At 48.5% G+C, this 27,822-nt stretch overlaps 1 protein-coding gene across 1 annotated transcript; it reads left to right on the top strand.

The window, feature by feature from the left end:
* Positions 1 to 285: 285 nt before the first annotated feature.
* On the top strand, positions 286 to 27,822 carry abhd12 (abhydrolase domain containing 12, lysophospholipase). Its single transcript, XM_064317151.1, has 13 exons — positions 286 to 1,183; positions 15,856 to 15,977; positions 19,437 to 19,542; positions 20,169 to 20,288; positions 21,645 to 21,675; positions 21,829 to 21,874; positions 22,837 to 22,966; positions 23,507 to 23,544; positions 25,055 to 25,134; positions 25,464 to 25,546; positions 26,086 to 26,164; positions 26,529 to 26,656; positions 27,395 to 27,822. Exons 1-13 carry the CDS (start codon positions 1,008 to 1,010, stop codon positions 27,426 to 27,428), a joined length of 1,173 nt encoding a protein of 390 aa, XP_064173221.1. The 5' UTR covers positions 286 to 1,007; the 3' UTR covers positions 27,429 to 27,822.

Below are 27,822 nucleotides of genomic sequence, written 5' to 3'. Positions count from 1 at the left end.
TCTAAAACGACAACGGAGAACAGGCATGATGAGCAGGTTATTTCCTTCACGTTTTGTAACTAGTCAGCAAAATTATTAATTCAGTGAATGAGTTATAATCTCACGACAGAATAATTACTGTAATTCGAGGAAACTGGGTAACTAGATAGCTAGTTTTGAACTGAGTAACGTTAACTAAACTGGAAATCAAAATTACCTATAGTTTACTTCCGTGATACACCTTGCTTTACAAATTTTAGCTACGTTAACTAGGTAACTTTTGATAACGTTTTTAGACATAAACATTCAGTTTATTCACTCTGGCCATTTAACGTCGTTGGGTGATATGAAATTGTGCCTCACTGCTAACGAGCAACACTATTGTTAAGTTATTTGATATGCAGTTCAATTAAAGCGTCGCTTTCTTACTTCTGTTTCTGGGTTGCTAGTGGTAGCAATGTTCCATTCTAACTTAAATAACTTGTCCAGTAGCAGCTAAATGTTACCCAGCTAAGCTACGGTGGTACCATTGACTGTAAAAGGAGTGATACTTGACTAGTGGCTAGCTAACATGTAGCCTATTTTTATACCAAAAAATATATGCTCTATTTTATTGTAATTTGCGCTCGACTGGGCTATAGATTAGTGGTTTTATTTGTTTCATACTGGGTTACATTATCCCTGGAGTGGTATTCTCAGCATTTTTAGTTCAGCTTTGACCCTCACAAAGATGGCTAACTAGTTTGCTCTGATTGGTTGTCGCAGAAGCCAAGGGGAAAGGTTGCACTGATCAGCTGGTCTCTGCAGATATCGGACTTCTGCAAACAATGTAGCAAAGTGCTGAATGTCAGCTGTGCCGGGGTGAAAACAACAGCACCGCGTTCAGCTTATCACCCGTCCACGGCACTATATTAGTCGCTAACAGTCGTCGCATTCAGTGTGATCGCGGCCTCGGGTAGAGAGACCACCGTTATTTGAATTTGCCGTGTCTGATTATTTCTTCTCCATCGCTCCTTCAAATTTCAGGGATGCGAAAGCGGAATAACTCCCTCACCGTGGATCATGACAGCTCTGCCACGAACACGATACAGGACTCTAGTCTAAATCTAAAATACTGCCACAAGAAAGGACAAGACTCCGAATCTGAAGTTTTATTGGGTTCTGCAGATCCCGTTTCAGATAAAACAATGGGGAGATATAGAAGGTAAGGTCTACGACATTCTGTTTGCGTATCGGGGATGTAACTGTAGATTCTAGTCTTTTGAATAGGTTAAAGCCATTAACTTTCAGTGACTATTGCACTGTAAATGCTGTCACGGTGATCAATGGCAGATTATATGTACTGCAGACAATTTTAAACGAAAAGCTATTTAGGGATATCACTTATGTGGTCATACTCAATAAACGGCCTATATGAAGAGAAGTAGCTGATTGTGTATCACGTTGAAACGTCTCGTTGCACTTGTTATAAATGATTCTTACAATCAGAGCATTTTTCGGTATGTATATGTGGAATTGAAAATAATTGTATCAGCTCTGCATCCTGTCTCTGTGTCTTGTAACGAGTCGCTTAACTACGGTTTAACTACGATATATTCAGAACAGTTCTTATCTGTCTCCGAGTGGTTCATGTTAAGTTTACCCTTTTTGAAAGCAAACTGACAACTCGAGGTGGGGTGAAACCGTACGTTGCTTAATCCAGGGCGATGGTTCGTTGCTGATAACTGAAGATGCAGTCTTTGGTGCAGTCAAATATGCATACCGATAAACGGGAACCTATATGACCTGAAGGAAGCATATTTTAGCATGAGTACATATTATGTATTGGAATTGCTGCGGATATGCTACCTATTTGTCCACAGTAGGCTACAACTGGTACGTGTTACTGCGTTATTTGCTTTCCTGGCTGCTGGGTCACAATGCCGGGCACTCATCGGCTTTTTCAGCGGTAGTAATAAGGGGTCATTTTCCACGTCTTGTTAACTCGTGCTAACGGTCAGAACAGTTAATATATTGGCTAAGAGATAGCCCAGCGTCCGTCTCTTCTGTAGACTTTGGTTGTCACACCGTAACCTGCATGTTAGGAATGAGGCAATGCTTCAAAAAATATGGGAAAAAGTCATTTTATGCCCTCGTCCTTCCCACCCCAACGGCTGCTGTCTGTCAGTATCATTCAACTTCCAGCCATCTTGTTTTGATTGTAATAAAAACATAGTGACCGCTGAGCAGGTGACACTAGTTTGACAGCTGTAGTTTGATATATATTGGCTGTCGTCGCTATAGAAACAGATTGACACACTCACTTTTTTATTTTTCCAGTATGTGTGCTCAGGAGTTTAGTCTCCTGTTCAACAATATCCGTAACCTTAAGATTAACATTAAACTCTTGACTTGTTTGACGCTGTGTGACTCTTTGGTCTTGGAATTGTTACCTTTGTGTCTCATCTTTGTGTTATGATGGGATGTTTTGCCAGAAGACCATTGCAGATAAGTTAATCAGTGTCTTAGATCTTGATAAATAGAGTTTATGTTACAGGTTTGTTTTGTAATACTTGCACTTAAGGACAACTGAAAGGTAGATAAACTTGTGCTGTCTGTGTGGGGATTTTTTTAGTGACTGTGCACTTATCAGTTCACTGTGTCTTTTTTGGTGTCCTCGGGGTACGCAGGCTTGTGCTTGAGGTGAACAGGACAGACGTTGTCAGCACGTACAGCACGCGCCTTGCTCCTTTCCTCTGCGTTTAAAAGCCCGAGCTGGCAGAGCAGGGCGAGGCTCATCAGTCGGCTCATTAATGTCTGCTGGCCGACATTTAAAACATGGGCGAATTGGACGCGGCCTAATTAAAGCCTTCCGTTTTTCACTGCTGTCTCAACAGCCCTCCTTAGAAAGAAAACAAAATCCAAATTTTTAGTGTGAAGTTTAGTGTGTCAGGCGGTTTTCAGAAGTGTGGCCCTTATCAGACCCCCCAGAGGAAAACAGACTGTTTGCTGTGCTGACAGGGAGTCAGCAGGGTGTGGTAAAGAGACCGCGCTCAGTTGCAAAACATCCGATTGGCATTATGTAAACCTTAGGGCCTCCATAATACAGCGTAATCATGTTTGGCATTGTTGGAAAGACGATGTCATGAGGAACAAGTTAGTTGTCTCAGCTACGAAGGTTGAAGTGGTGTGATAGGCTTACAGAGGTAGCGCAAGCAGATTCAATAATGTTACTGTTTTGTTATGATTGTGTCTTAATTTGGGGTTTTCATTTGATCCCTGGGTAGGTAAGGGGGAAAGTGGAATGGTTTGGGGATACTCGTCCACACGGTCTCCTGTGCATCATATGCGTATAGCCATTCAACTACGCACACATATTTCACTATTGTGTATTGCCAGTATTGACCACACTGTGCAATAAACTACACTCATTTTGACCTGTCTTTTGGCTCTTTCACCACTCCTCACCTGGCAGTTTTAAGGTCCTAACACACGTAGAACTCGGGACATTTGCACCCCGTAGTCACTCGCTTATACACTAGTGTCATGGAAAGGTACACAGTTGTATCTACTCACAAGCCAGAGGAGCGTCCGCATCCACCAAGACAGATAACGATCCGTTATAGAGCACACTAGTGACATCCGCCTTTGGGAACTGCTAGCACAGAAACGGCAAAATTATTTGAGTCTGATGACCGAGATATCATTAAATGAATCCCGTTCAGCAGCACCAAGTCTGTCTACATGCGTTTCTTCGTCACTCAGAGACTTATGCTGCTTGGTGTATCTGAGGAGTTTTTTTTTTACATTTGTATCAAGTTGTGTTAAAACAGTCTAGTTTCATTAGCAAAGAGGGATGTTTAAAAAAATCACCTAAACCACAACTCTTTAAAGTAAGTGTCACGTATTTCGGGAATCCCTGTGAAATCAGTGTGAAGTAGTTCTTGGTTTGACAGTGAGGTGGGGCTTTGATGAGGAATTGTTCACCCTGGTGTATTCGCGTAACGCGTTATGCCGTAAACGGCGTGGCAGGTCAAGGGTGGTGTGCGTGTGTTTCAGTTAAGGTCACAAGGGACTTTAGAACAGGCAGTCCTGTTGCATGGGCTGCATGATACTGACCAGAGGGCTGGTCAGAGAAAGGGCAGCACTGATATCTTTGTGGGTGGAACAGAGCAGCATAGGATGATAAAGAAACGCACACCTACAGTGGTTTTCTTGTTTGGTGCAGAGTGGATGAAAGTCCAGATAGAAGCACTTAAAATGGTTCCCTATAAATTTAATGACTTTAAAGTTTAGTTTCCACTGGGATCCTGTTGAGGTTTTTTCGGATCAGCGTATGACCTGTAAGGTAGAAGCAATAGCATCAAACAGGAAGGGACTCCTCCACACCTGGAGTGGGTGTCCCTGGAATATCCAAGGCTTGAATTCCCCACATTGAGCTACCGTGACATTATACAATTTAAAACGGCTCAGAGCTTTTGTTCTCAATCTCCATCAGATAGGGTGACCGCAAATATGAACACTCTGTTTCATAGATTGAATTCCACTGATTAGCCCCCGTACTGTCACTGACGGTGCGATCAAGCTTGTGTTCCCCTGACTCACAGTCTGCGCATTCAAAACACAATACCATAAGCTTCACTTCCTTTATATACAGAACTGAAGTTAAGAATATCATTGTTTGCATGTTAAAGACATTAGGTCAATTTTTTACATTTTTATAATTCAGGATGCACAGTTCTGTCACGTTCCTGAACGCTGTCTTTAAAATGTTGTGACGAAATCATTAATCACTGTAGCATCTGCCTTGGATATCCGTGACAAGGTCAGTTATAATGTTACTATCTACAGATTTTACTGCACAATATAAATATAGGGCGACTTCTCTGAAAATCCTGAACTGAAAGTGTTCGTTACCTTGCAGTTTGGTAGGACTGCGTGCTGAAAAGCATAGAACCTGTTTTACAGTGTAAACATTGCCTTCCACCAGATACTGATATGATGTCTGTAATACAATACGATGCAGTACAGTACCTTACAGTAATATAATAATAGCTCTGTGATGGACTGGTGACCTGTCCAGAGTGTATTCCTGCCTCTCGCCCAGTGCATGCTGGGATAGGCTCCTGCTCACTCCGTGACCATGACCAGGATTAGCGGGTTAGATAATGGATGAATGGATAATAATAGCTCTGACACCAGTGCACTATCTCGCTGATATGATCTCTATACTGTAATACAATACAATACATTATAATATAATGATAGCTCTTATGCCGGAGAATCATCTCACTGACATTATATCTCCGATATCAGTGTGGTGAATGGAACTTAATTTATAACTGCAGCAAATCATGCTTTTTATGATCTCACTGTAAAAAAGCAGAGGTAGCTGCCCTGAACCTTTTTTTTTTTTTTTTACCTGAGCCATTTTTAAAACTTTTTTTTTTTGGTTTAAATTTTGATATCTTGGTGGTATCTTGATATCTTCCTGGTGACTCATCCTGTTAAGGCACTGTTCTAGTGCATCGATGGACACCGCGATTGGGTGTTGACCTAACTGTGCCAGTGCTGATTGAAGGCTGGCCCTCCAGGGCGACGCATAATTGGCTCTCATCACCCAGGGACAGAAAGGTTTCAGCCTGCTGGGATGACAGCGTCTGGTCATTCCAAAATTAGGAAGAAAAAGGTGAAGAAAGCCTTTAAAAAAAGCTTCCAATGTACCGAATGCAGCAGGAAGCTGGGTGCACCACATCAACCTGTCCTCACTCGGGCTACTGCACTGGTAAAACGGATGCAGAGTGAAGAGAGACAGACAAACAAGTGCCATTAAAAGCACTAGTTCTTTTCAAAGAAGAAGGAAGTGTGGTTCACTGAGAGAAGAGAAGTGAAACGGTGGGGGGGGGTTTCTATGAGGGTTAGCCTGATACACATTTCAAAACCAGGAATCCCCCCCCCCCCCCTTAGCTAATATTCTTACGTGCACGGGGGGCTTTTCAGTACGGCTGTCCAGTGTTGTATAATAAACGCATAATTGAATGCATTAAATTTTTTTTTTTGCTGAATTTGATGTTTGAGCTGCACTCGTTGTCTCTGTTACCTGCACTACCGTGAGGGTGACCGTAGCATGCCCCCCCAGTAATAGACACTGCTTCCAAAACTGCAGCCGAGACTCCCGCCGCATTTATAACCCATTCTGGTCCAGCATTGCATTGTGGGATTGCTCCTGCTATGGTCCGGCCACAGGATTTCAACCCCCCCCCCCCCCCCCCCTCCCCCCGCCACTCGACTTTGCTCTCAAGGGATCATAATCCCAAATTAACAGGCTTTAGCGCACAGCACAGGCCTCATGACAGATACGGACAGAACGAGGTTACCCGCGTAATGAATCTGGGATGGGTATAGAAACACAAATTCCTCTGCAGATTTTGGCACACTGATCCAGGCTTCAGGGACAGATCTTCAGTTTGGTTTTTTCAAGTGACAGAAAAATGTAACTTTAATGACAGCCTGTCGGACAGTATGAACTCTCTAAGTGCACTGAAATCAATTCTGGATTCTGGGAACTTCCCCTGATCAGATCGGGAAAGAATAGGCTAATTCCCGTGGCAACAAATCGACAAGTAGATTTTTTTTATTTGTAAATTTTGTAAAAGTGGAGTTCCCAGATTTCTTTTGTCTTTTTTCGATGTTCTATTCAGACAGGGGAAATGTACAGAGGCGTGTCCGTGTAGTGATGTCATCACAGTATAGGAAGTTCCGTTGGTGGGATTTGAACCTCCAGCTGCGTGGGGGCGGGGGGGGGGGGGGGGGGGGGGGGGGGGGGGTTGGGGGGGGCCTGGTTGGGAGGGGATGGGGGCGGTGTATCCAGGCTCAGATTCAGCCGTTCTATCAGCTGCACCACATGGTCTCAAGCAGGCTTTTTTTTGGGGGGCGCAGCAGAAAAGTGTACCTTACACAGGCCCTCTGAGCTGTAGGGAGGATCATCCCTTTGGTGTTTGCTCAGGAAATGATTAATATACCTGGGGTTCTGTGACTTCAGTGCCTCTGCAGCTCTGTAAAAAGCGCTGACGAAGCAGACAGTCTCTCTGCACAGAGTGTGTGTGTGTGTGTGTGTGTGAGTGTGTATGTACGTATGTGCGTGTGTCTGTGTGTGTCTGTGCATGTATATATATATACACACATTGCAATATTTTTTTCTGATCTCTGCAGTAGATATCTTCGTATATTGGCTCTTCATTGTCTGCCTGAGTCTTTCCTCCTCTTGTGTTTGCTTTAACTTTGCACTGGTGAGGCACAGAGGGCTTTTTGCACTCAATTAAAACTTCAGTAGCGTTGCCATGGCTATGTTAGACAGGAGAGTCGCCTCCAGGAGATGGGGCTCTTGGGGGGGGGGGGGGGAGGTTTTTCGGTCGCGGCTAATCCTGAGCGGTCCATGGTCCTGGCCACAGCGGCCGAGGACAATTAAACCGTGCCACAGCCCTATCAAAACAACTCCCCTGACCGTCTGCCGAAAACCCAGAGCTGCTCATTACTGAGTCACTGGGTCGCCTCTCCCCCTCCCTCCCCCTCTCTCTCTCCTCCCTCCCCCCATCTCTCCCACCACGGGAGCGCTCTGGGTCTCTCAGCGATGAACCACCACTTCCTGTTCCTGTCAGGCTCCCTGTGGAGGTGCTTCCCTGGAGATCACCTGCTTTAAAAACGCTGCTCTTCTTCTGCTCTGCTCCACACCCTGCTGCCCTTTGGGGGTATTCTGGGAATGTGCCAGTCCTCCTGTCGCACTGATGTACCTGTCACTTCTGATTCCTTCTAATAGGGGGACTTTAGGAGTCTTGGAAGACTAGCTCTGGGTTTGGCCAAAGTGAAACACAAATCAACTGAACTGAACTACAGTTAATGACCCAGCAGCACAGGCTTGTCCTCTTTAATACCCTGTTAGCTTTGTGGTGAGCGTGTGAGAGATCTCTCTCTCTTATGATTGTTTTTGTCTTTTTTATTCAAAACTCACATATGAGAACTTGACACTGAAGTGACTGGGAGATACTCAAACACAGCATACAAAACCAGGTGCTTAAGCAATACACCTGTATGTATGCTTGAAGTTGTACATCAAGTCCCATGTACGTGTCCTCAAATCAAAGATCCTGGCAAGGCTGAGTCTTCATTTTCAGTTGCAACCCTAATCTTTAACTTTGCTCAGCATATATTACACTGAAGCTATATGGTCTTATCGCTGGCAAAATGATCACAACAGATACATGAGCATTCAGTTGGCCTTTGTTTATTGTAAACTCAAAAACTGAAGTGCAGCAGCCTGTCTGTGAGGCAGATGCAGTTGTTTACTTAAAACTCAAGTCATCGTTTGACAGTGGGAGGAAATGGGTCCTTAATTTAGACTCTTCGCCCTTATTGATTTCCTTTAACAGAAAAGAGCACATGTGGTGAGTTCTTTGCCAGTTTCTATGCGTGTTTGGCTTGCGAGTAACTTTTTATTTGATTCCTTTGAGCACCTTTTTCCACTCACTGTGATTTTCTGAGATTGAATTGATTAGAGATCTTAGACCAGGAAGTCCCACCTTTGCTGAGGCCCGAGTCTCTTCCTCCATTTTGAAATTGAGATCAATCCCTCAAACACGTTGGAGGAGAAAATCCATGTCTGTATCAGCAGGTTGTTTCCCTGTTTGTCTGTCTGCCTATCTGTCTGTCTGCAAGCTATATCTATGTCTGTCTGTCTGTCTGTCTGTCTGTCTGCAGCAGCAGCAGGCTATATCCCTGTCTGTATGTCTGTCAGCAGCAGCAGGCTATATTTCTGTCTGTCTGTCTGCAGGCTGTATCCCTGTCTGTATGTCTATCTGTCTGTCTGCAGTAGCAGGCTATATCCCTGTCTGTATGTATGTCAGCTTCAGCAGGCTACATCCCTGTCTGTCTGTCTGTCTGTCTGCAGCAGCAGGCTATATCCCTGTCTGTCTGTCTGTCTGTCTGCAGTAGCAGAGTATATCCCAGTCTGTCTGCCTTTCTGCAGCAACAGCAGGCTATATCCCTGTCTGTCTGTCTGTCTGTCTGCAGTAGCAGGCTATATCCCTGTCTGTCTGTCTATCTGTCTGTCTGCAGTCTGTCAGCAGCAGCAGTGTATATCCCAGTCTGTCTGCCTTTCTGCAGTAACAGCAGGCTATATCCCTGTCTGTCTGTCTTTCTGTCTGTCTGCAGTCTGTCAGCAGTAGCAGAGTATATCCCTGTCTGTCTGTCTTTCTGTCTATCCCTGTGTTACTGGGGCGGGGGGGGGGGGGGGGGGGGGGGTGGGTGGGGGGAGTACAGTCTATCTCCTGAAACGAGCCTCCGGAACCGCGTCTGTAAACATGACATCACCGGATTAGCTCTCCTGCAGCGTACGCTGGGGTTTGGGCGCTGTGGCTTCCTGTGAGGGCAGCTGTCCAGGTTTTTCTTTTTTTTAAAAAATTATTTGGCGCCCAAGGCGAGGCGACTGTGTGTATCCGATTCCCACCCTAATGTGGAATCTGCAGGTCATCCCGACCGCGGTCCCCATTGGCGTTCCCCACTGCACGGGACACACAGGAGTGTGGCGCAGACCCACGACCTTGACCTCAGAAAAATGCGGTTCAGGTGGGCAGCGGGCCAGTTGCCCGCAGTACGACCCCAAACATGCAGGCCTTCCCTTCTGGGCCTGGCACACTGCACACTACTGCCTTTTTAATGATATTGTGCCTTTTGGGCATCTTGTGGTTTGCAGAATAAATTAACTTTGCCATTTTTAATTTATTATTTAAGAGATTAAGAGATAAGGTGCTTATCTGAGTGTACAGTTTCATTTGCTGAATTCCACCAAGGAAACGTGTAGCGAACTAGAGGCCGATTAACAGAGCAAAATGGGGATAAACTGGTGTAGGCTGTACCAGGCTTAGTACAGCAGGGAGAGGACAGCCCCAGACAGCTGTGTCCGAGCAGCCGCACGGGTAACAGTGCCACTGGGGGTAACAGAGCTGCCCCTGGGGTGCAACAGACGCCATGGGGCAACAGATGCCACTGGGGGCTAACAGAGCACTGAGCTCCCTGGGGGTAACAGAGGGCTGGGGCAGCGTGGGGGCAACAGAACTGCCACTGGGGGCAACAGAGCTGTCACTGAGCTTCCAGTCTGGCAGGATCGTCAGGCAGATCCTGGAGGGGGTTTGATCGGGGGGTTAAAGTCCTCCCTAACGGGACACAGTTTTAATGCCCTGGTGCAAATCGCTTGGTTTGAAGAGCTTGACTCAGAAACCCAGCTGTGTCTCTGGGGCGCAGAACGTGAGCACTGTGCGGCCAGTTTCCTGGATAGCGGCCTGAGCTGAAGCGGGGAAATGAGCAGTGCGTTGCTGCTTAGCCCTTTAAATCTGTCCACTGCAGCAGCGCGATGCTGTTTAAATTGTAATTATCTTTTGTTTGTCATGGGCTGCTCTCCTCTACTGGAGCTGAATCACAGCTTTCAGATTTGCCTCCTCAACTCTTTATCTGCGCTGTCACGCTGGTTATTTTAAGAGCTCCTCTGGTCCTCCCACAGCCTGCTCTGCTCAGAGATACCATCGCTAGCGGAGTGTGTGTGCGCGTATGTGTGTGTGCGTGTGAATATGTGTGTGTGTGTATGTGAATATATGTGTGTCTGTATGTGTGAATATGTGTGCGTGTGCGTCTGCGTGTGTGTGAATGTGTGTGTGCCTGTGTGTGTACGTGTGCGTGTGTGTGAATGTGTGTGTGCCTGTGTGAGTGTGTGTCCGTGTATGTGTGTGTGCGTGTGCGTGCGTGCATATGTGTGTGCGCGAGCGCGTGTGTATTGTGCCTGTGTGGGTATGTGGTGCTGAAGGCTGAGGAGCATTTTTAGAAGCACTTCTCCTGTTGGAAATGGGAGACATCCCACACACACACAGACACAGAGGCTGAAGTGGGGAGCGTTAGCGGTAGCATTAGCGTTAGCTTCCACTGATGCACGTTCCAGAGAGAAGCCTTTCAGCTGGGGCTGCAGGTGCAGTGAGGTCAGTTAGCCTGACGCACGCTAACGTGTGCTGGCCTCAGACAGGCTTCGGCCCTACTGAAGGGGAGAATCGTGGACAGTTTGTCATGTGAAACGCAGTAGGCTACGTGCTGGTATTCTGTGTCTGGTATGAAAGAGGAATGAGAAGTAGGAAAGGAACTGAAGGCTGTTACTTTGAGAGGAACGAAACTGCAGTGAAAACATCTGAGTGGAAGGTTTCAGGATGGGAAGTCTGGTCTGGAGGAAGAGACATATGACCAGAGCGGCTCTATTTCTGTAATGGAGATGGGGGGGGGGGGTTGGGGTGGTGCTGGGGTGAAGGTTATCGGTAACGATCCATCTGTGTATAACTGCGCATCGGTCATAAGGCAAGGCACCATAATGATGGGGGGGGTTTGGATGGAAGGATGTGCTACTCATGTCCCTGCACCCCCCACCCCACCCCCATGACTCAGGTTCTGGAAGTTTCCAGGCCTGCGTTTCTGCCTGCATGCTGGTGACGTGAGTACAGCACAGCACAGTGCAGCTCACTGCTGGTCACTCTGCCCCCCCAGCCCTCCCCCCTCCCCCTGATTCCCCGCCAGCCCCCTCCTGACCCGCGCTGTCTGCCCTGCCCCCCAAGCCCTCCCCCTCCCCTGCCCCCCAGCCCTCCCCCTCCCCTGCCCCCCGCCAGCCCCCTCCTGACCCGCGCTGTCTGCCCTGCCCCCCAGCCCCCTGCCCCCCCCTCCAACCCGAGCTGTCAGGGCAGATCAGCTCTCTCCTGCTCAGACCTCCCTCTCTCTCTGGGCCCGTCGTGTCTCAAGGTCACGGCATCTTCGGCCCGCAACGGGGAGACGGGTTTCGGCGCGGGGCGAAGGCGATGCAGCGCGGGGGGAGGGAATTTGGCACGGGGGAGAGGATTTGGTGTGGGGCGAGGGGTTTCGGTGCGGGGATTTGGCGCGGGGGGGGGAGGGGGTACTGGACAGATTAATGCTGTCCACCAAAGTCAAGTGCTTCCGTCTTACTCATTCGTCAGAACAAAACGTGTGCCTCCAATTCAGCTGTTAAAAAATGGGTAATCTATCATTTTTGGGCGTACATGATGAATCGTATGGCTGTGTGCAGGGCATGGTGAAGTAATTCCACGCATCTGAACTGGTCACGTCTGTGAAAGCAGAACATTACGAGGATGCCTTTACGTCAATGGCACACGTGAGCGCAGTGCGGAGTAAATAAGGAAATGAGCATTCCCGTTCAGCCAAAGCGGATCTACACGGGTCTGCAGCTATATGCTGGTTGTCAGGCAACAGCTGGAGCGGACGGTGATTATTTCAGGCGAATCTGGCCAATAAGCAGCTGCACCGCGGCGCTGCCGGCTGTTGTCTCTTTCATCGCTGCGCCAGCGCGTCCTACGGATGCTACATCGGCCCGCGTCCGTCGGTCGTGTGAATTAGCGGTTACCCGACCGCCGGTGGCTTCGGTTTGTCACGGCTGTCAGGACGAGTCGGTGTGGCATATGCCGGCAGAGCGGTGTTGCGCCGGTCTCTGCGCTAAACCCATTTAGCTCTGAGGTGTTTAAGTGGCCGGATTATGGCCTGCGGGCCCGTGGCTCCCCTGTGATTGGCTGGCTGCAGCCCGCCGTGCCCTCGCTGTGGGGGGTGGGGGGCTTTGAGATATGCAGGTGCGACAGCCGCTAAGCCGCGCGCCATGCAGCGGGCCCTCTGTCGGCACGCGTGCCATTCGCCCAAACCCCCCACCCCACCCCAACCCCCTGGCACGCAAAGCGGCAGGCCTACTGTTAGAAATTAGACAGCCATCTGTCCTCTTTGGACGGCCAGCGCCATCACTGTTCCAACTAAGGTAAGGCGTGTCTGACTTTGTGTAAACCTCTCAAAATCGTGCGTGAGTTGTTGGGTCACATAGTCATTTGGGTCACGCAGTTGTTTGGTCACGCAGTCGTTGGGTTACATAGTCGTTGGGTCTCGCAGTCATTTGGGTCACGCAGTTGTTGGGTCACACGGTTGTTGGGTCACACAGTCATTGGGTTATACAGCTGTTGGGTCACTCAGTCGTTGGGTCACGCAGTTGTTTGGTTTTACAGTCGCTGGGTCACACAGTTGTTGGATCACAGTTGCTGTTGCATTCGGCGCTATGTCATTTGGACCCACTGTGTCATTGGCATCACCAGCGTTTCTCTGCGGTTTGTCATTTGGTTCCTAACAGGAAAACAAAGCAAAGCTCCATATTTAGGATAATTGCTGCTAGCGCTGTGTCTTTATCACACAATTACAGTTATTGAGAGTTGCTTTTGCTCAAAACCAGGTTGTACCTGGTCTGTTGCCAATTTTGCCCTCAGTGAAATTTCATATAATCAGTTTCCCTGTGAAGTTTTATTCAGGAGAATAATTATCATTTTCACGTGAGTCCTATACCCCTCTCGTCTGTGATGAATCTTCAGGTTGGAGGACTGTACTTGTATTTAGTGTGAGAAACTCTTTATCGAAAGAGAAAGTGTTGTTTTTTTGTTCAGATGGGTGAAAGGTGATCGTGCTGTGCTACTCGGCAAAAACACACTCCTTCAAAACAGGGAGGCGATAAGGCTGTTGCCTAGCAACTCAACACAGAGTCAGAAACAGGAAGTGGTCCGTTTTCTATGCACTGTACTGCCTGGTCTCTCAGTCTCATTCTACCGCCACGGAGACATGTGCTGTAAGTGCATTTGAGGTCATTACCCTTTTAGCCTCGGGGTCATGGCTGAGCGTGCTCCCTTGTGCTCTCTGAAGGCCTTCCCCAGTCTCTCTCTCTCTCTCTCTTTCTACGTCTGTGGCCGCATCACGTTGACACCCCAGAGCCAGCTGCCATAGGGGGGTGTCGGGGTCCCCGCAGGGCGTAAGACCGTGACTGGGAGGGAACCCCCCCGAAATCCGTCTACGGCGGTCGTCCTGTTTCCTGGCTCTCGATTCTTCCTGAGGTTCCCCGTTCATCCCTACCTGATATTATCAGAAGATGACAGTTGCTCTATCGAACGAATGATCGAAACATCCCATTGGGGAGCACTGCATTTTACAGGTAGGCGGGTACCATGTGACCTGTGACATCATTGACCCTGTGACCTTTACCTACTTGTGCAAAGGGCTTGCTGTCTCAAAACCGCAGGTCTTCTGTAATGGAGAGAAATGGAATCGCCTTTCAGGGATAAGAGGTGAATTAACTGCTGCTCTCACAGGCAGATTACAGTGCGATGCTGCTGAAGAGGCTTCCGTGTAATATGAGAGTGTGTGTGCGGTTGCGCACGCGCGTGTGTGTGTTATGCACAACCGTGCTGTGCGTGTGTGCGCGCGTACTTTTTTCGGGGTTGCGGCATGAACAGGGTTCCCTGGGCAGGCTGGAATCGGGGCCCTTTCCTGTACACGCAGACTAGCATGGCGCCGCCGCTGGTTCAAAGCCTTTTCGGGATTAGCCGCTGCTGGAGCCGACACCCTGCGTGAGGGCTAAGCCCCTGTTTGCACAGCGGGACGGCAGATTCATTAGAGGAGCCCCGTGGACAGCAGCAGCAGTCTGCTCGAGCCCCGCTGCCCTACCTCACCGGCTCACCGGGATGGAGAGGAAATATAAGGATGGAGACCGCTCTCAATCCCGCGCTCACCGCCATGTTAGAGTTCCATCAATGTTACATTACATTACATTACAGGCATTTGTAGGACGGAGTGTAGCACAGTGGGTAGGGAACTAGACTTGTAACCGAAAGGTCGCAGGTTCGATTCCCGGGTAAGGACACTGCCGTTGTACCCTTGAGCAAGGTACTTAACCGAAATTGCTTCAGTATATATCCAGCTGTATAAATGGATACAATGTAAAATGCTATGTAAAAGTTGTGTAAGTCGCTCTGGATAAGGCAGAGGCATTTAGCAGACGCTTTCATCCAGAGCGACTTTTACATAGCCTACATTGTATCCATTTATACAGCTGGATATATACTGAAGCAATTTCGGTTAAGTACCTTGCTCAAGGGTACAACGGCAGTGTCCTTACCCGGGAATCGAACCTGCGACCTTTCGGTTACAAGCCCAGTTCCTTACCCACTGTGCTACACTGCCGCCCTCGATGTTCCCCTGTTGTGAGGCCTCAGTGTCTCTCAGTGCTCTGTTTGACTGCAGATCACAGTGATCAGAAACGTGGGCCTGGGTGGATTGGCATGGGGGTGGCGGGAGTGCGGGAGGCTGTTCCTTGAACTAGTGTTGTCAGGGACACTGGCCGGTGTGTCTGGCTGCTGATTGGACAATCAGTTTGCGGAGGTGGAATAATTGCATTAAACTACACTGTTTGGGGCGGTGCACCACTTTTATGGTCCTTCGTTAGTTCTCTCGCTTGTATTTAAAATGTAAAAGTGTTTCTGAACCTGTGTGAGTTTTACATTCATGATGTGCGTCTAAAAGTGGATATGGTGGAATTATAGGGTTTCAGAATCATGCAAACATTCAGAAAATCAGAAAGAAGTAGCCTTTATATTTCTAAATTAAATATAGTTTTTATTAAATATAGAGCACGTCATAACTTTCTAAGAATTTTACTGCCTGCTGAAGGCTGGTCTTTGATCCAAACCTGTTTCTTGCGTTTGTAAGTAAAAGCCGTGGCTGTACTTGTACTGACACACCCTGTTTTGCATATTGGGCTGTGATTCCTAGCAGTTTCACTGTGTTTCTAGTAAATATGACAACGTTTCTGCTGGTCCTGTTTGGCCAACAACGCAAAGTCAGCCGACCTGAATCACGGTAATCTACGTGGTGTCTGAATTAAGCGGCACAAACAAACGGTTTGGGTTTGGGTTTGTTGCGACATGTCAGCCTAACGTCTCTCCCCTGTGTGTGTGCACGTGTGTGTGTGTGTCTCTCTCTCAGGTATGGCCTGATGAGCAGGATGAAGAGGATCCTCCTGTGGGTGCTGGCGGTCTACCTCGCCATTCCCTTCATCGTCAAGCTCTGCCCCTCCATTCAGGCTAAACTAGTCTTTTTAAATTTCGGTAAGTAGACGCACATGTTGTCCTAGAACTACCTTTACTGCAGAAGCCTTTATATTAGGCCAGTCTTATCAAGCTCCTGTCATAGATCTACCTTTTCTACAGAACCCTTTTATATTAGGCCAGTCTTATCAAGCTGCTGTCTCAGAACTACCTTTACTGCAGAACTCTTTATATTAGGCCAGTCTTATCAAGCTGCTGTCTCAGAACTACCTTTACTGCAGAACCCTTTATATTAGGCCAGTCTTATCAAGCTCCTGTCATATATCTACCTTTTCTACAGAACCCTTTTATATTAGGCCAGTCTTATCAAGCTGCTGTCTCAGAACTACCTTTTCTACAGAACCCTTTACTGTACATTAGGCCAGTCTTATCAAGCTGCTGTCTCAGAACTACCTTTACTGCAGAACTCTTTATATTAGGCCAGTCTTATCAAGCTGCTGTCTCAGAACTACCTTTTCTACAGAACCCTTTACTGTACATTAGGCCAGTCTTATCAAGCTCCTGTCACAGAACTACCTTTACTGCAGAACCCTTTTATATTAGGCCAGTCTTATCAAACTGCTTTCTCAGATCTACCTTTTCTACAGAACCCTTTACTGTACATTAGGCCAGTCTTATCAAGCTCCTGTCATAGATCTACCTTTTCTACAGAACCCTTTTATATTAGGCCAGTCTTATTGTGCTCTTTTCATACTGGGTTGAGTGTTTGTTTTCTGTGGTCAGGCCTGCAGGGTGTGGCTCGCAGCTGTCATCACTTGTGACATGCAGGCATGCAGACATGCGGCATGCGGCATGCAGATATGCGGCATGCAGGCACGCCCCAGCTCCCGTGAATTACGAGTCCGGTTCGCTCGCCTCCCTGGCTGCCCCCCCCGCCCCCCCCCTTCTCCCCCCTCATCTCCCATTTTTTCCCCCTTTGTTGTCCCGGACTCTCTTAAGATATTCAGTGCAGCCTGGAGAAAGTGCACCGATAGGGACGCGGAGAACGGATCTTCATCGCAGTTCCTCCAAACGAGGCCGTTCTCGAAAACCCCCGAAGGGGAGGAAGTGTGCTCGTGCGGACTCGGCGCGTTCGCTGGGGCTTCCTGTCCGGAGTCAGCTGAGGCGGTGGCGGTGGCGGTGTTTGGTTGCGCATGTTCTGATCTCTGAGCTCAATAGAGGGGGGGTGGCTGATTCCTGGATCTGTTACTTATGCGGGGAAGTGAAAGTCTCTTGCGCAGACGGACAGATTGAATAGCTCCTGACCTTATTGTGTAGTATTACCTACGGTTAATCTCTCTGGGGCCTGAAGGTATTTATAATGCATGTTTAACCCTCTGTGTCTTCTGCTGACTGTAGCAAGAGGCACATTTCCTCGTTTATTCTGATTATTAAGAAATGGAAAAATATAATAAATATATGCACACGTTCCCTGAGATATGTAAATATGGAAGACTCCTTTAACTTAAATCAGCATCAACAAACTTAAAAAAAACAAAATTGTCTTGTGACCTTATCTTGCTGCATGCATTCTAGTGTATGCATTCTAGGTGTGTTCCAGCCAGATGACACAGCAGTTTTCTATTGTTGTGAGTGGGTTTGAGTGGCAGCTAGCAGAAGCTATGGCTCACTGTGAATGTGGGTGAGTGGCAGGACAGACGTTAACAGGTCTGTCTACTCCTTACGGTGTTGAGAGTTGGGCTTTTGTTTTTGTTTTTGTTTTTGTCTTGGTTTTTGATTTTGTGAAGGAGCTGCAGTGACTGTGCTGTTGGAAGGATTGTTCCTGACCTTGAAGGTGTGAAGAGCTGGGCTCTGGGGTGTGGTACTTTTCCATTATGTACCACTGACCCAGCACCTCTGACCCAGCACGCTGGACCCAGCGCTGCATAATGGCCGGTCGTCCGCGCGCGTGCTCAAACGGTCCCCCGAGCACCTCCGGCTCCGGTTGCATCAGTTCCACTTCAGTGCAGTCAGCTCATGGAAATGAACAGAAATTCAGTTCTTTAATCGCTAAAATCCTCATTGGATATTACTGGCTTTTTAAAATTTTTTTAAAACAAATGAGTCAGTGAACGTGTTGAATTTCGGCTCGTTTCCTGAATCGGTTGAACTGAAACGGATCTGCCTCCTCCCCACCCTTCTGGGTTGGTGTTATCTCTGTAAACTGCGGCTCCCAGGATTCCCAGGGGCAGTTGGGGTTAGCGGCGGTGCCGGCGGCGCTTCCTTCTGAATGAAGTCTGAGCGGTAACGCGTCCCGTGAGACCGGTCCCTCTGCGCGCAGGGGGGAAACGTGCGTGCGCCACCTCCCTCTCCCCAGGCACACAGAGAATCATCCGCTGGAGTAAACTGAGCTCCACTGCAGTAAACTGAACTCCACTGAACTCCGCTGGAGGAAACTGAACTCCACTGCAGTAAACTGAACTCCACTGAACTCCGCTGGAGGAAACTGAACTCCACTGAACTCCACTGCAGTAAACTGAACTCCACTGAACTCCAGAGGAGTAAACTGAACTCCACTGAACTCTCCTCGAGTAAACTGAACTCCACTGGAGTGCGCTGAATTGATTTTGATTGATTGCACTCAGGGTGGTGGTGGGGGGGGGGGCTTGTACTGTTTTGTTCTGGGCTTCTTGCTGTTAAGGACCGGCAGGTAAAGCTGACGAAGGGTGCGGCTTCTTAACTTCTGTGCTTCCGACATCAGTGAATGGAGTTTCCCTAACGTTGGTCCCTTTAACGTTGTCCTCTTTTGAGCTGGAGTTTTTGTGGTTGTTTTTTGGGTTTTAGTTTTGCTGACAGGGGTTTCAGCTGACGTCAGACTCTGCTGTTTAAAATGTCTGTGCCTGGGAGCCGTCCCCGCTCGTGCATTATGGGTGAGCCGTGTGAAAGCTCTGCTCTGTGTCGCGGCCACTGTCCGTTTCCTAACGTGAGAACGAAACAAATGAGGTACGGTTCTGTACCGAAAACTCAAAACCAGATTACCGCGATATGCCTAACAGATGGGCTTATAATGAGGGCTTTACAGATGTCATTGACCTTGATTGTAGTGGGTTGCAGAGTTAAATGTCCCCTCTGTGATGGATGATATGGTGTGGAACGGCTGCCAGTGTCACAGTCATAAGCTGAGTGTTTGTGCTCGGGACTTAATCAGATTATCCGCTCCCCGCTGCTGGATGTCTGACCGTTCACCAGGATGTGTTCTTTGCCTCGGAAATGGCCGTGGCTGGGAACTCCCCTTTGACACTGTGGATGTTTCTAGAATCGGAACAAAGGCGTGATTGTGTGAAGGTGAAGGAACGGGGCAGAAAAGCATGTGGTTGTTGTCCGTGACGTTGGTCTGCATTGTTCCTGGGGACCGCGTGGGTCGCGAATCCGCGTTCGCGGTCACTTCTGATTCACCTCGGCTGCTATTGGTCGGTTTGGTCGCCAGGGTAATGCTGACGTGCTCACCTCCGCTCTCCCCCCCCCCCCCCCCCCCCGCAGTGAGGGTGCCCTACTTCATCGACCTGAAGAGGCCGCAGGACCAGGGCCTGAACCACACCTGCAACTTCTACCTGCAGCCGGAGCAGGGGGTCAACATCGGCGTGTGGTAAGAGCCCGCCTCCGCCGCCGTGGTAACCTGGGCGGAGTCGTCCCCGTCCCTGAGGAGTAGGCAAAGAGCCCTTCTCGGCTCTGGGAGGGGTGACCCTGCCTGGGGGGGGGGCAGTGCTTGCGTCAGTGGACAGGGTGGGAGGTGGGGGGGGTACAGGGTCATTGGGGCTGACCCCCGAAGGGTAGGGCATAGCGAGGCGGGTGTCTCTCTCTGGGGTCCTTGACTGTGGGAAGGTCAGGTTTACCCAGGAGTCTCTGGGCCCTGGTTCAGATAAAGCAGGCCGGAGGGAGGGAGGGGGACAGGCAGGGGTTTCTGGGAGCTGATGATATGAAGATGGACGCCTCCTTTAGATCCAGCTCTGCTGAGGAGCTGTGTGTGTGTGTGTGTGTGTGTGTGTGTGTGTGTGTGAATGTATATGTGTGTGTGTGTGTGTGTGTGTGGTGTGTGTGTGTGTGTGTGATGGATATGTGTGGTGTGTGTGTGTGTGAATGTGTGGTGTGTGTGTGTGTGATGTGTGTGTGTGTGTGTGCGTGTGTGTGTGTGTGTGTGTATATGTATATGTGTTTGTGTGTGTGTGTGTGTGTGTGTGTGCAGTTAAGCAGTGCGTGTTTCTCTCTCTGCAGGCACACGGTTCCCACCCGGCTGTGGAGAGACGCTCAGGGGAAGGACAGGGCGTGGTACGACTCCGCCCTCCAGTCCCCCCACCCTGTCATGCTGTACCTGCACGGCAACGCGGGCACCAGGTGGGCCTCTCTCTCTCGCCCCGCCCGCGAACGCTGCATTACAGAACCCCCCCCCCCCCGCTGGCACACTGCTAACGCTGCATTACAGAACCCCCCCCCCCAGTCTCGTTCAGGTCTTCGTTACACAAAGCACACATTCTGCATTCTGAGCTCTTACTCATGCGCATTCCAGAGGTTGAATAGATTAGTCTGAACCGCCAGGATGTTTTTGCCTGGTAGAGCACGGTCACCTTCTGAACTGAGTTTGATGATGCCTGAGTGCATTGTGGCCAGTCCCTTGTTGCCCGGTACGTTCTTTTAACAGTGCTGTTGTGTTTTTGTCTGGCTCGTGAAGTCATACACTAATTCACCCATAAATATTTCACCGTGCAAGTGGTGTCTTTTCTTTTTGTTAATATGCTAATGCATCTCAGCTGTCACCTCTGTGTGCCTAAGGTGACCTTACTCAAGAATCGTATACCCGCAAACCGTGTTCAGTTACAAATATAATCTGAGTGTGTGACGGGGGGGGTGGGGGGTGGGGTGGGGTGGGGGGAGGTGCGTTTCCTCTCTAACATGTCCAGCGGCAAATGCTTTAAGACTGAAAATAAATAGCTAAAATAGCTGATATTAGGGAGGATCCCTTTAACCTTTTGAAGAGCCGGTTTTTTGGAATGTTTTTTCAGAATCCTGAGTCCGTGTTCTGGAATTCCATTGATTTCCATTCCCAGCAGTGATTGTGACATCAGCGTTGGAATGTTCAGATAAGAACGTTCTAATCGCATGTTTATGTTCTCACGCCTTGAAAGGGGTCGAATGAGCTCTTCACCCGGACCGTGAAGGTCAAGGTCAAGGTGAAGGTCAAGGTGAAGCGGAACGGACGTAAGACAACTTAACCGCTACATAAGCGCCAGAAAAGAAATCACCCGCGTTTTTTATAGCGTCGCGCCCTTGGAGACGGGGTTGCCGAGCGTGGGGCGGGACGTAGGGGCGCCCAGATTTAACCCCCAGGTCCATAACCGAACCGTCGCCTTTCTGCCGAGTCACGTTCCTGAACCCTGAGGATGTCACTGCACTCCAAACGCAGGCAGCGCGTACGCACAGGCGGATGTTTCAATGCACGCGAGCGCTGAGCTAAGCATTCTGGGTGTCACACTGGGAATAAAAGCACTTCTGGCCACTTCTGTGCATTTTAGCAGATTTATCTTTTTTTGTGTGTGTGGTGCTGTGTGGGCTATTGCAGTGCATGTCGCTGACGTCATGAAATACGCTGTTTCGTTTGGGGATGTATTCACCCTTGTGGGCTGCAGTCATGGTGAGCTCACCCACCATCTTTCTCTTTCTCAATCTCTCTCTCTCTCTCTCTCTCTCTTTCAGGGGAGGGGACCATAGAGTTCAGCTTTATAAGGTACAGTTCTCATGAATTATTTACTTCATTAATTCCCTTTATGAATATTTCTGCTTCTAGTCATGTTTTTTCTTTTATGTCTATTTGTGGAAAGTGAAGTTTAATTAGCCTGTGTTCTTTCATGTTTATTAAAACCCCTCCCCCCCCCCCCAGGTCCTTAGCACATTAGGCTACCACGTCATCACATTCGACTATAGAGGTAAGCATGAAATTGTGCCTATGTAATATATATATTTATATGATATTTATGCGGTACATTGTTGTCGTCTCAGCCTACAATGATGAAATCTTAAATAGAGACTTTGTATATAGAAGTTACACAAACTGATAGAATGCTAGTATTACGTATGCAATTTACACGATTCTAAGACACTGCAAATTCTCAGTTACTGTAACTATGTGATTGTACTGTTGTTGTGTTGTGGAAACTCTATGGCATTTGAGCTGTGGTTTGAAAGGTAACAAAATTACTCACACAACAAAACCAGGTGTGATGAAAGCAGTTTCACTTTACCTTAGAGAACAAACATTTGAATATTGAATTTCAAGCCACATATCACATAACTACATAACAAAATAATTGTGATGTTTTTTTTGTAACAAATAAATGGTAAAAGGCACAGATCAGACAGCTACAGCAAGGTTACAAGAGCTTTTCAAAGTTGCTGAGTTTGTGTTTGAGCGTAGTGAAGTCAGCCATTATGAAGTGGAATGTGCTTCACATTGCTTTGACCTCCTAAGACTGGGCCTCTTTCATTTTAGGCAGCTGGGTTTACTGGGAACTAATTAGGGATGCCACTGTGAAGCCAACAATGTCTTACACACACACACATACATACATACATGCACGCACAGACACACACGCACACACACACACGTGCACACACACACACACACGCACGCACGCACACACACACACACACACACACACTCGCACACACACACACACACACACACACGCACGCACACACACACACACACACACACACACACACACACACACACACACACTGCAAAAATTACAAACTTGTTTGCACTTCATAGAATCTGTCCACCATCCTGTTACTGGGTTGGTGGTTCTGAGGTCACATGGTGTGTCACACAAAACTTGAGTATCAGGAAGTGAAGGGCCTCACCAGTCATTGGTTCTGAATTTTACAGGTTGGGGTGACTCAGAAGGAAGCCCCTCGGAGAGAGGCATGACCTCAGATGCCGTCTTCCTCTACCATTGGCTGAAGGAGCGGATTGGGAAGAAACCCTTGTATATCTGGGGCCACTCGTTGGGCACAGGGTAAGTCTGTCTGGGGAGTGGGGTGTGGTCTGTTGAGGCCTACTTCTTCTCGAAACAGGAAGTTCACATGAAAATGGCAATTAATGGTTCAATGGTTGAAATGGCCATTAGTCCAAGAGATGGTATCGCCCATGTTCACAGAGTACACATTAACATTAACCATGTCGGTCCTTCTGGGGTTTTCCTGGCACATAAGGTAAATGAGGGCGGTGTATTGGAATCCACGTTAAAAACATTGAATGTTTATTTAATAAACAGAGATGAGTCACCTTCGCAAAAGTCCTACGTTAACCTCCGGCTACAGTACACAACCCTTAACCCTTAAGTCTGAGGGGGCATTCCTGTCCGAAGAGATCTGTTAAGCTGACAGAAGGGGGAAAAAATGGCAGGCTGTCCCGTGTTTGCATCTGCTTGCTCCCTTGTTGAATTGAAGCGACAGCAGACAGTGACCTCGGGGGGCTGACATCTTGACAGAGGGGGGCATTTGGGGGGGGGTCACTGAGGCGTGACTAACGAGATTCATCCCTCATCCCTTTCCAGAGTGGCAACAAACCTGGTCCGTCATCTGTGCGATAAAGGTAAGCATATGCTCATTATATAAGCACCGTCATGCAAAACAAAAAAAAGCTAAATATACCGCTAGACTTCCTGCCCTGAGTGGGCGGGGGGGGGGGGGGGAGGGAGGGACGCCCACGGCCTTGCAAGGGATCGTGGGATACCGCGCAGGCATGCAAGCCAAGGCGCGCTTTTCTCACTGCGCTCCTGTGGAGTTTGGGCTAGCACGTTAGCACGACACCGCAACGTGGAGAGGGGGCTTTGCCGGGACGTTCTGTGTCGAGGGGTGAAGACATAGACCAGTAGGGACCACGTTACATTATGTTACATTACAGGCATTCAGCAGACGCTCTTATCCAGAGCGACTTACACAACTTTTGGCATTGCATCCATTTATACAACTGGATATATACTGAAGCAATGCAGGTTAGGTACCTTGCTCAAGGGTACAACGGCAGTGTCCTACCCGGGAATTGAACCTATGACCTTTTGGTTACAAGACCAGTTCCCTACCGGTTGTGCTACACTGCCGCCCCTGGCTCGCACCAGCATGTGGGAATTAGGGACTTCCATCTTTACCCCTCCTCTCGGTCAGGGCTGCAGTTTCCAAGCGATGCAGTGAAAATGTCCTAGTGCGGAGAGAAAGCCACTCGACAACAGAGTGGAAATGGCGCTGTCTGTAAGCGTTTATTTATTTATTTATTTATTTATTTATTTATTTATTTATTTATTTAAATCCAGTGGCTCTAGCCCGTTAGTGTGGAAACCCTGTGATGAGTGTGGGGGTTGGGGGGGTTGGGGGGGGGTGGGTTTGGGAGACTGGGCACTCAGCACCATTGCAGTGGAGACGCTAATTATGCCGTGCTAAGCCAAGCGCTGGCACTTCAAGCATATACAGTGTAACTGGACACTGTTGTCATTGCTGGAGCTCCCCCCCCCTTTTGAAGAGAGTGGTTTAAACCCCCCCCCTCTCCCCAGCCTGGTCCCCAGAACGCCGGGCCGTAGGGGTGACCTGGCGGTCGGACGCCGCGTAAACAGACACCGCGGGGCAGACGCGCGCGTCCGGTGCCACGGTAACGAAATCGGCGGAGCGATACCCCTCCTCCGGTGTCGGCTCGTGTTTCCGCCGGTTTCGTTTTCCACGCGGGCGACCTCCGCGTCCGGTCATGAGGACAGGCAGCGCCCCGGGGGGGGGGGTGGTGGTTGACTAAACAAAAGGAGCGCACGTGTTTTGCTTTGGATGCGTTCTGCTAAACAAAGGAAGGACACACTTACTGAACTTCAGAGAGTTTCACATATTTCCCTGAAGAGTCCAGTTGTTTATGGTTTAGTGCAAAAAAGAATCCAACAACAGTGAATTCATGCAAAATTACTGAAAATTCAAGACAAATTTCAGTATTTTGGACCACTTTCTAATTTTTAGTTTGTGCATTCTTAGCTGTCTTTCTTAGATCAAATGCCCATTTATTCACTTTTTCTTGCTTTTAAAGTTTTTGGCGCTCTCAGATGAACTGTTGTTCTGCTCCATCTCAGGGACTCCTCCAGACGCCCTGATCCTGGAGTCTCCCTTCACCAACATCCGGGAGGAGGCCAAGAGTCACCCTTTCTCAATGGTGAGCGGGGGGTTTTAAACAAGACCAGGTCAAAACCTGGTATATGGCTGGACCGGCCGACCAATGGTGTAACTTCATAACTCGGCCAACCAATGGTGTAACTTCATCACTCAGTCACTCAGTCAGTCGCAGACATTCGCATTTATAGGGCTGGCCCCGCTGTTGTGGTCCAGCCAAAAATATAAATCATTTATTTTTAATTTTGGTCATTTTGGTCCTCCATACACGTGTTCCGTCGGGTCGAGCTGCACTCTGCCGTTACTGTGACACGTTACACGTGTTGCTGTCTCCCCTGACCCCTGAAAGCTAATGTCCTCACTTTGTCCCAGGTCTACAGATTCCTGCCTGGCTTTGATTGGTTCTTTCTGGACGCCATAACGGCCAACGACATCCGGTTCGCGAGCGATGAGAAGTAGGTTCGACCGGTGGATTGTTGTTTCGTCCGCAGAGCAGTCACATGGGCCGAGCTGCGGTCATGTTAATTACATCAATTACTACTTGGCTCTCAGTGTATTACTTAGGTCAAGGATCCTCCAGTTAGCCACGTGTAGTGAATTGTAAGCTAATTTAATATAATTCGTTACATGTTTGTGAATCGTTTCTTCCTCAGCACTTGTCTAACCAGGCTCTATGTCACTGTATAGTGTACGTTAACGATGGTAGCTTGTCCTTCTGTTAGATGCTGTTGTTGTACTGCATTTGGTTATGTTACATTACATGACATGACATTTATTTAGCAGACGCTTTTATCCAAAGTGACGTACAATGTACAAGGTTATGTATATTTAGCATTGTCTCCTGACAGCGGTGGTGTCTTGTATCCAGTGTACAGTAAATCTGCCCGGATACACAGCCGTATTGTAATAGCATCCTACTGCGTTAGTAAATAAATAAGCGCGCTGTTAAAACATGGAAAGTGCCGAGCCTGTTTTGTGCTCTTCATCCCCACAGTATGGATCACCTCTCCTGCCCCGTCCTCATCCTCCACGCCGAGGATGACTCCGTCGTGCCCTTCCACCTGGGGAAGAAGGTGAGCGCGGAGGGAGAGCGTTATAAAGCACGCCCGTATTATAGAGCGTTAGGCTCTTCTGAACGAGGGATGAAGGACACATCGTCCTCGTAATCTGTCCCATCATGCCCCCCTGGGGGAAAAATACACACAGTGAACGACAGAAGAACGACATAGACAGTATAAAAAGTGGGGGTTTTCCTGTGACGATATGCGGAAATTCCTTTCTCTTCTTCATCTGATTCGTTTGGATTCCGTGTGTTGTTGCTGCTGACCACCCCCCCCCCCCTCCAGAACAGTGGCCATTTTGTTCAGAGCAGGGCATTGTTCATGTTGCAGTTTTACTTCTCGACCTCTCCCTAATTTAGCTCTTCCCCCCCTTCAGCTCTACAGCATGGCTGCTCAGTCCAAGAGTCTCAGTGGGCACAAGGTGCAGTTCATCCCCTTCCCGGTAACCCTGGGTTACAAGCACAAGTTCATCTACAGGAGCCCCGAGCTCCCGCATATACTGAGGTACGGAGACCGCCCCCCCTCAAGCGCCCCTGCCCAAAACACACGGCCTTTCCACCGCTGGCCTCGTGCCTCGGTTTTATTTTAGCTTTTCACACTTATCCATTCAGCAGACGTCTCTAACCAATGCAACCCCCAAGTCCATTGTGGCTAGCAACACCACAAGTACGGATAACCAGGATGACTACATGCACCCCACAACAGAGTAGACAGTTACAGCACTGTGGTTATGTAGCACAAAGCTGATGAACCATCCACTCAGTTTTTGTGTGAACCTGCAAAAAAGTCTCAGCCAGAGCACAACTGTATTCTGGGGGGAGAATATTGCCGTATTCAGTGTTCCCCAGAAAACTGGCGTGCTTTGGTTGAGTCTCTTTGCAAGTTCACACAAAAACTATCTGTGCGGATGCGGATATACACAGTTGGTATTCTTAAGTAGAAAGTAGTTCTCGATGAAAGGGTGCACGACAATGTCTGTGGATGTTCGTGAGTAACTGTGGCATTACATTTGGCAAAAGAGACGTTTTTTAAATGTAAATCTGGCGATTTGAGCACTACGAACTTCGGCCCTGTTGAGGTCAGTGGTATCAGTGAGTGGCAGCAGATATCGAGAAAACTCATCAAATCTCAGTGAAACTATCTGGACGGACAGATACCACTGCGGAAGTGGAAATGTCATTTTATTTTATTTTTGGTGGAACTGCCCCTTTAACCTGACTGTTTTTTTTCTCCTTTTTGCAGTGACTTCCTTGGCACAGCCCACCCCCATGAATAACCAAACACTCCATACATCCACACACACAAACACACACACTGCCACAAACACATATTCATTCTCTCTCTGACTCTCACAGGCTGACAGACAGACACACACACTCACTCACTCACACACACACTGCCACCAACACACATTCATTCTCTCTCTGACTCTCACAGGCAGACAGACTGACAGACAGACAGACACACACACACACACGCACACGCACGCACGCACACACACACAGACTAAAGACCTTCCATTCCTTTTTTTTTTTAACCATTCCTTTGGAAATTCATATACAGTTATGTGGAAAAAAAAGAAAAGAAGAAATAAAGACTGAGAGAAGGCGCACTGAAACGCGGCCGGTCGGCACGGTTACGGCTCGAGCGCGAGCGCAGGGTACATTAAA

This window comes from Anguilla rostrata, chromosome 18 (genome assembly GCF_018555375.3).
Source record: "Anguilla rostrata isolate EN2019 chromosome 18, ASM1855537v3, whole genome shotgun sequence".
NCBI classification, from domain to species: domain Eukaryota; kingdom Metazoa; phylum Chordata; class Actinopteri; order Anguilliformes; family Anguillidae; genus Anguilla; species Anguilla rostrata.
This window is presented reverse-complemented; position numbering and strand designations above follow the sequence as displayed.